The sequence below is a fragment of the Agrilus planipennis genome, unplaced genomic scaffold, assembly GCF_000699045.2.
Source record: "Agrilus planipennis isolate EAB-ADULT unplaced genomic scaffold, Apla_2.0 scaffold149, whole genome shotgun sequence".
In the NCBI taxonomy this organism is placed as follows: Eukaryota; Metazoa; Arthropoda; class Insecta; order Coleoptera; family Buprestidae; genus Agrilus; species Agrilus planipennis.
Genome location: NW_020438906.1, coordinates 123,939 through 133,101, shown reverse-complemented (window position 1 = coordinate 133,101; position 9,163 = coordinate 123,939). Strand labels below are relative to the sequence as shown.

General features: G+C 34.0%; 1 protein-coding gene across 1 annotated transcript in view; it reads right to left on the bottom strand.

Annotated features, from left to right (window-relative positions):
- The window catches only part of LOC108736387 (neuroendocrine convertase 2), a 101,175-nt gene that overhangs the window by 20,432 nt on the left and 71,580 nt on the right, over positions 1-9,163 (bottom strand). Inside the window, exons 5-6 of the mRNA XM_025973419.1 lie at positions 6,878-6,954; positions 4,897-4,985 (exon numbers count right to left, since the gene is read on the bottom strand). Of these exons, the coding sequence (XP_025829204.1) occupies positions 4,897-4,985; positions 6,878-6,954 (166 nt within the window). The remainder of the gene's footprint in view (positions 1-4,896; positions 4,986-6,877; positions 6,955-9,163) is intronic.

Sequence of the window (9,163 nt, the reverse complement as noted above, 5' to 3'; positions counted from 1 at the left end):
TGTATTCTGTCGAAACTGCCAGACGCGGATCGCGATTTCGATCTTTTTGGATCTCATCAGCGCGTCGCAGGCAGCTCCGACAGAACACAGACCAACTTTTACCTGCTGTCTTAACAGTGCGTTTCAGAAAATACTACAAACGGCACAGTGAACGCCATCTGTAGCACGATGCTGCATTTTAGGATTACGTATTTTTCAACAAGGTCCACTTGTGTGGATATCTGCATGCTGAAAACGAATCCTGGATACGAATCCAGGCAATATACTCACTTGATAGTGTAGAGAAATTACAGGTGTGTACTCGATATATTTATAAAAAGTTTGTTTATTCAAATTTTACATTTTGAACTTTTAGCTTGCAATCAATTTAGTATCTAGGTATACAAGCTATTAAAAATTTTGGTATTTTATTTAAAGTTCTAATGCAATGCCTCGATGAATAAATAAAATCGATTGTGCAGTAGGGACGTGAGTTCATTGTGAGTTAGAATGAAGTTACCTAACTCTAGTGAAGTTAGTTTATTGTCGGTAATACGAAATGAGTTCTATTAGTGCTGCTAATTAAGTGCAAATTCCATATAACGTAAATGCAATAGAATCCAAACTAAGTTACACGTATGGGAAATTAGGCGATAAAACGAAGTTATTAGGCTCATTCCATATACCCACCCATGTATGTTATTAAGCTTCATCGATTTCTGTACAATATGATGACGTAAATCGAGAAAAGGTCCTGCTTAGATCAAATGACAATTTGCGGACAAATTTCATCTCACGTTTACTACCTATTGTATTGTATTTATTTTCCATATTAATAGCACTAAATATACCCACAGAATCATCCAGTTCTAGTTTCACTTTCTCAAGCCTCCTCTCTAGTGCTTTGTTGCACCGTTGTAAATCATTGAGGTCTCGCATTGTCGTCTGAAGTTCTACGGTTGCATTAATTAAAGCAATTTTATTCTCTTTGTAATTTTGAAGTGCTCGTTTATATTTTTCAACATCTACTATTCCCTGGGCGAAAATTCAACCATCTTTTTATTTTCGACTGTTAAATAGGACATCTTTTTACCATCTTTCCTTATTGTCTGCTTAATAATCCTGTCTGATACTTGAAGCTGCTTACTAGGGCTAAATTATTAAGCGTTATACTGCTATAGTAATTCTTCGCCTCTTTGAAATCCTGGTCGTGATGCTGAATGATATACTTGATCTCAATATTTTATCATTCTTAGAATTCTGCGTTTTATCTGTAACTAGCGACCCGCCCCAGCTTCGCACGGGTGCAATGCTGATACTAAATATGTATATTTTTGTTTTGTTTAGATTATTATCGAGAAGGTGAAATCTTCAAAAGATACCCCCTGAACATAGTAAATATACTACAGAATGTCTTTATATACAACATTCACAGTTTTTATGTCATTAAACAATACAATCTGGCCTCCCGGCCGCTACCGCCGCAACCGCTATGTCCCTGCATTTTAAATCTGTAATATCTTGGAAAATATTCATTTAAATTGCATGCTGTAAAGGGCCATATTGTTCTATATTAAATGCACAATGTACTTAAGGTACTTAATTGGATAAGAATTAATGCTGTATTGCTTACAATCGCTTAGTAAATAAGTCATTATTTCTCATACAAAGTAAAGGATAAAAATGGTTATTATGGGTTATCCCTAAGAGATAGACATATACTATCACGGACTTTTTTGTAGACCCTTTTAAGATGTACAATATCGTAGTACATTATTTTGATCTATCTCGTAGGGTTCAGCCAGCGTTTGCAATGTAAGCGCAAAAAATGCGTTTATTTACGACATCACATTAGAAACCTCTAAAATTATCACTGTTTCCCTACTATATTATGCATGTATTATACATATAAACCTTCCTCTTGAATCACTCTATCCGTTTAAAAAAACCACATCTAAATCCGTTGCGTAGTTTTAATGATTTAAGCATACATAGGGACAGACAGCGGGAAAGAGACTTTGTTTTATACTATTTAGTGATTCCTCTCTTAGTTGCTGGAATTCTTTCGTTTCGATATCAAACTGATTTTATCAAACGGATTTTGTGATTTTCCAAGCTGTATTGCAGTTTGAAGTCTTTTATCTCTTCAATTTTCCTTTTTCTCATATTCTCGAAACATTCTCTTTAGTTCTGTTCTGTTCCTGTTGGGCGTGCTCATTCTGTACATTTTGGAGTGTAATACAGCTACCAGTATCAATTAATAAAACAAATTTGTTGTTGTCGATCATCACTTTTTTCTTTCAATTCGTCCGTCGATTCTAATATTCTATTATTTTAATTGCTCTTTATTTTTTGATGTCATATGTCCAAATTCGTTACAGCCTATGTAGGAAAATGTCAGTCTTGACGACAGGCCCAAACCTGGACCAGGAGTGGGAAACCAAGCACTGCCTTGTCAATGTTGGTCCAAAGCTTCAAATGCCAACGCTAGGTAACATAACATTTAGTCAAGTTTGGTCCAAAACTGGGACAGCTAAGCATTGGTCTGCCAATATTGGTCCAAAGTTCGATTAATTGTCAAGTGCCAAGGCTAGGTTTATTAACGTTTCGTTTGGTACAATACTGGGCAGCGAAGTATGGGTTTTACAATAGTGGTTCAAAGTTTAATCAATATTCAAATACCAATGCTAGATATAATAACATTTAGTCAAGTTTGGTTCAAAACTGGGACAGCTAAGCATTGGTCTGCCAATNCATTACTGTTGATATATCACTATTCACTGCGCTATTTATTTCATTGCTATAACTGTCAATTTCTCGATTCGCTTCTGCAACGGTCAATTTATTTCTACTACTTCTCGGCGATCATCTGTTCCTTTAAATACTCTTTTGTTTCCTTTCTGGAACCCTCTAAAAACATCCGGATCGTTTAGTTTTTTTTTGAACTGTTTAACTGCTTTCCCAGAACGCAAGTACGACACACACATTTATAAATACGGCGCACATGAAGAAAGGCGCCCGCAACTAGTCGGCGAATCGATAAGCCATCACGCACACGTGTGCCCGATCGCACACAAACACGCTCGTGCTCGCTACAATATCTTTTGAAGTGTTACTGCTTGTACACAGATATTAACTTAATTTTAAACATTCTTTCATGTTTAACTATGCGTACTGATTCTGAATGTTTAGCTAAAGCAGTTTCTGGTTTATGGTCTCTGACCACTCATATACATTTTTGGGTTTTTCTATATACAATTACAATTGTAGAACTATAAGTAAAAAACAAAACTTTTTTCAGTCTGAAGATGGTTAAATAAACATAAAGTTGTTCAATTATTTGACCGCCAACCTGGAAAAAAACTACATAATTTAAAAGTAACGGTTAGGAATCTAACTTAAATTTGTAAATCCCATCCAGATTATGTAGGTATATGAATTATTCATTTATATAAATGCTTGTTAATAAAGCATTAAATGTCATCATTAATGATAAGAAAAGCAAGCCTTCAGAAAGCCAGTCAATTTTTAGAACTGTTAATGATGTACCACGAGGACTAGAAGCAACGGTGATCAAAGACAATGTCACTAAAGCTGAAATTCTGTGGTGTTTTAACATCGTGAAAAATTTTAATTCATAGCGAAGTAGAGAACAAGCTGTAGAATTATTTTCTACAATGTTTCCGAATTGGGAAATAGCATCAAAAATGATACTTCAGCTTACCAAAATTGGATATACCATTTCTTTTGGATTAACTGCTTATTTTATTCGTGAACTTAAAGATCTCTGCTAACAATGTGATAAAATTGAAATTAGATTCGACAAATTATTAAATAAGGTTTCTCAAAAATTACTAATAGATGTTTTTGTACGTTTCTGGAATCAAGTTTGTACCAGATATTATGGATCAGCAATTATGGGCCACGCCACAGCTGCTGAACTCATGACATCTTTTCTGGAAGCAACCAAAGGAATAAATCATTCGAAATTACTTCAAATTTCAATGGATGTGCCGAATGTTAATAAAACATTTCTTTAAGATATAAAAGTAAGAATAAAAGAATAAAACCATGAATTTAGGAAGTTGTGGCTTACGTACGATGCACAATGCATATAAAAAGGGAAAGAAGGCTTCAAATTAGAAAATTATCGAATTTTTACTTTAGTATTATATTATTTATTTTGTCATAATCCCGCTCGCTGATTATATCAAATATTCCAGTTTAAACTTATTCCCATTGAAATTTTGCGCTGTACGATGTAGTGAGAATTTCAACGTCGCCAATCGTGCTAGGAATCAAAGAAGAAAAGTTCCAGATTGTAATAGTTTTAAAATTGTAAGTACAGCAATATAGGATAAATTATAAGGGGTAAAGTTAGTATTTTTCTAAACGATTGCTGCAGACAGAGACAGAGCCTTTCTTAATAAAATTCCAATCGAATGCACCACTTTCTCCGTTACTATATAATTCGAACGTCTAGTCAGAGACATATTAGAGGAAGAAAGTTAGGAGCAGTAGAGATAGATCTAGATTAGATTACTGTTCGCAAATAGTTAAGAATGTGGGTTGTTTTAGGAAAATACGAAGATTAGCTCAGGATAGGAAAGAGTGAAGATGCATATCTAATCAGTCTTAGGACTAAAGACCTTATGATGATATGGGAGTAAATTGGTATATTGCCCGAAAATAGATTTAATTTGCATTATAAATGTTTTTCATTTTATAAAATATTTTACAAATTTCCGAAACCAACTTCGCATTTTTTAGAACATTGAGAATACCTGATTTTGAATTACAATTATTTTCGATAAGACATTAAAATTAAAATATTTAAAAGGTATTTTCAACAATAAAATTAACTTTTTTTGTTATAAAAGGGGCAGATACCTTGTTTTTTCTTAACAATATGATTACCTGCAATTTTTGAATCGTACGCCACCCCCACCCCACATATTCCATTGTCTCTAGCTGCTGCCACCTCGCCTGCACACCTTGTACCGTGGCTGAAAAAAAAATCAAAAATAAACACACTTTTGAAACACTTTGTAATTTGTAACACCTAACTAGGTGTTTCAACGAATTTATTAAGATGCCTTGTTTCTGAAACCGAAGGTTTATTTTAACAACTATATTATTTGAAATATTGATAGAAATAAATAAGCTTTGACAGAGATATTTGTTTAATATCGGGGCTTATGAGTTGCTTAATTGAACGCTTAGGAAAGCCTTAAATCAATTTAACTCCTTTGACCGGAAATTAACCTTCAAGAAGGATAATAAAGGACTCTCTTGTTGATAATACCTTCACTCAAACTAGGCGAAACACGTGCTCGTTTTTCAAAAATTACTTATGGTGATTAGGGGTGGGTACGCATTAGTTGATACTTACCACATTCTCTTTTTTGAAGTGAAACATCTTTATAGATGGTAGGAAGGAAATTTACTAGGGTATAAAACCGAGAAGTGTAACGTCACGCGTCACGTACTGTATGCATTGCATATGCGTTTGCGTTTGTTTTATTTTGTAATTCTTCTATGCAGTTTTGTATGGTGCAAGCCTAAAAGTTTTTAAAAAAACTAAACCAATATTTCGCATTCGTCCGCTCGAAATAAAGTTTTTGTATTTTTCTGGTGTTTAGTAAAAGCCAATTTTTGAAGTGAAACTTGTTTACGCACGGTAGGGTAAGTTCGTTTCATGCGAGCTGCTATGTAACGAAATCATGCAACGCATTTTCCCCGCTGTCTGTCCCTATGTATGCTTACATCTTTAAAACTACGCAACGGATTTTAATGCGGTTTTTTTTAATAGATAGAGTAATTCAAGAGGAAGGTTTATATGTATAATACATGCATAATATAGTAGAGAAACACTGCTACTACTATGTAACGAAATCATGCAACGGATTTCCCCCCTCTACTCGGCAGCGTAGTCGAGTTCGTAGTGGGGATCGCTTGAGTCGTGAACGCGCTGCAATGCAACGTTCGTTACAGGCAACTCCGGCATGTGTAGTGTAAAATTTAAATCCATAGGGTACAAATAATACCATTAAACCGATTCCTTAATCCCTATCCCGGTATGTTTGTGTGTTTGAAGAAGTTTCACTTCAGTAGCGTGTTGTATAAATACACGTTGTATTTTTTTTAAAAATACTACTACTTATAATATACATTCTAAATATGCCTCATTCTTATTGTGTACACTGTACACTAATAAACGCTCGCCCTTTTTTATTCTTTTTCAAGAAATTGAAACTCAATATAGGCAGGGTATCCCATGGAAGAAAAAATTGCCTTTGAAAATTTAGAAACTCTGTTAACTATAGTTTAAAATAATGAGAAAGCAATAAACAAAATGAATAAAATGTTACATTAAATGACTAGCAAGAAGTCACTAATATGCGCTTCTATTGACATAAATCTAAATTTTAAAACCACAATCTGAATCAGTGATTCTGATAGTGGGGCTCGCGAGAAATATTAGCAGATCGCAGAAAAAATGATTGGGTACAGGCCAACCAAAATATATATAGAAAGAATAATATAATTTGAGAATTTTTAGAAAATTTTTTGTGGGTTTTCAAAATATTAAAATTAATTAAGTTTTGAATTAATTTTTACCACTACAAATAGCCACAAACAAAAGAAATTAACTTCTTCTAAATTTAAATTAACCCCTTTCCGTTTTTCGAGGTAATTATTGAATTTGATCACCTGATGAAGATATGGTGTAACGAAACAATAACAGTTAAAATTAATAAATTCGTTGAAACCTAATACTTATAATTAATGTTTTATTTTTATAATATCAGTTAGGATTTTATATGATTTAAAACAGTTCAAACTATATACAGCTGATGAGAGAACACGAGAAACTTATTAATTTTTGTTTACTGACCTGTTAAACCAATCATCCGTATATCTTGGATAAGGGTATGGATCGTTGCTACTAAAATCGTAGCTAGCTCTGGCGTTCTGCAACAATAAAAAAGTGAAAACAGCTCAAGGCAAAGTAAACTACTTTGGCGCAAAGACAACAAGGGTACGCAGCTTTGAAAACAAACGCTACCGTTTTGCAGTTTTATATATTTTGTGAATAATGAAATCGGGAAGCAAACAACAGAGAGAGAGGACGAAACAATTGAAAACTTTAGGATATAAATTACTTATATATGTTTATTATAAACAGAAATACGATCAGTTCGTCATTTTGTGAGTGTTGTGTCTATCTTTCTACCGTAGCTTTATGATCCAAAGCAATCAAATAATTGGAGCTTCAATGCCTCCAATTCCCCTAAAGGTTTTATATAAAGGGGTTGGCTAACTTAGATTATTAATGTTTTAAGGTTCCTCTTCCTCCTCCCGATTGGAAATTAGTTCAGAGAATCCGGATTATGATCAGATGCGGATCAGATTTTCCGTAATACGGGCATCTGATCAGTTTCTGATCAGAGTACAGTACTTTATCGGTTGATCCACCGATCTGATCAGTTTCTGATCAGAGTACAGTACTCTATCCGTTAATTCATCCATCTGATGTGTTTCTGATCAGAGTACTCTACTCTATCCGTTGATCCACCGATCTAATCAGTTTCTGATCAGAGTACAGTACTCTATTCCGTAACCTGGTCATCCGATCAGAAATTGATCAGCGCACAGTACTCTATCTGTTGATCCAACCATCTGATCACAAATTGATCATAATAGAGTATCCTATCCCTTAATCCAATCATCTGACCAATTTCTTATCACAATCTACAATGCTACAAATTCTATTACGGTTTCGGTACAATCTTTAAATCAAGACTGTGTCCGATGTTCTGAACTGGATCATAATAAAGAACTTTATTTTTTACCTGATTTGTTCTGTATGCAGTATTATTCGTCAAACAATGAACAAATTTATTGTTAATTAATGATAATTAACAACAAATTAATCATCATCATCATCATAAGGTTGTCAGTTCTAAGGCTGGACACGTACCTCCACTGTTTCCTATCCTGAGCTAAACTTCGCATTTCCCTAAAACTAGAACAACCTACATACTTAACCATTTGAGAACAGTAACCTAACCTAGGTCTACCTCTACCCCTCCTAACTCCTAATAAAAAGAAAAAAATAATCCTGGTCCTTTAAACGGGTCCGGTATGGATCTTTTGGCTAGATCGGGATGGATCTGTTGAATCGGTCCAGTATGGATCTCTGAAACGGATCCGTCATGGATTTTAGAAACGGATCCGTCATGGATCTTAGAAACAGATCCGACATGGATTTTTCAAATGGATCCTATGTTGATCATTTATGGCGTGATGATTTTCCATCATACCTGGATCAGAAAGCCTGATTTATTTCTGATCAATCTTCAGGCAATTCTGATCCGCATCGGATCCAATCCACTAATTTTTTGTCGTCTTACTCAACTTCCAATTCGTTTGCACCGTACGCTGCTTATCTGCAACTTAAGTAAGTAGTGCTTAGTTGTTGGTGGTTTGGCAACAAAACGGTAAAAATTAGCAAATTGTAGGGTTTTCTGTGCAGAATGGTCAAGAAGTTTCCAACTGATTGTGTCCGGTAAGTAACATCTGGTGTCGTAAAGTGTGGTTTGCCGTCTTTTTCTGCTGTTACACGCTTTTGTTTTTGTGATTATTTGTGTTTTTTTAGGTTTTGTGGTGTTTTAGTTTGTATAAATATTAGAAGTATAGCGTTAGAAACAATTTTTAGTTGTAATTAGTATCGTGTAGAAACAATTTTCTTCTGAATTTCTTATAAACAGACCTTTTCCAACGAAAAGCAGTACTACAGGAATTTAATCGTTAACGCCAACTACCAAAATGAATTGTTAAATGTAATCTAAAGGTGTTTATTTTTTAATAAAAACCATACCTCTGATAAAACTTATTATTATTCTATATTATTGGTTCACCTTCTGTTACTAATGTTCAGCTATTGACGTTAATATATCATCAGATGCTAATTAATACTCTTGGAAAGTAAATAATCCGTACATTACAATACAACATAAATGATAACACACACCAACTTCCGTTTAATTATAATTTAATTAAATAATTATCATATTGTTTATTTTATTATTTAATATTAACATGATAACCTCATATTAGAAGCAGAAGCAGGAGTTAGGAGGGGTAGAGGTAGACCTAGGTTAGATTACTGTTCGCAAAT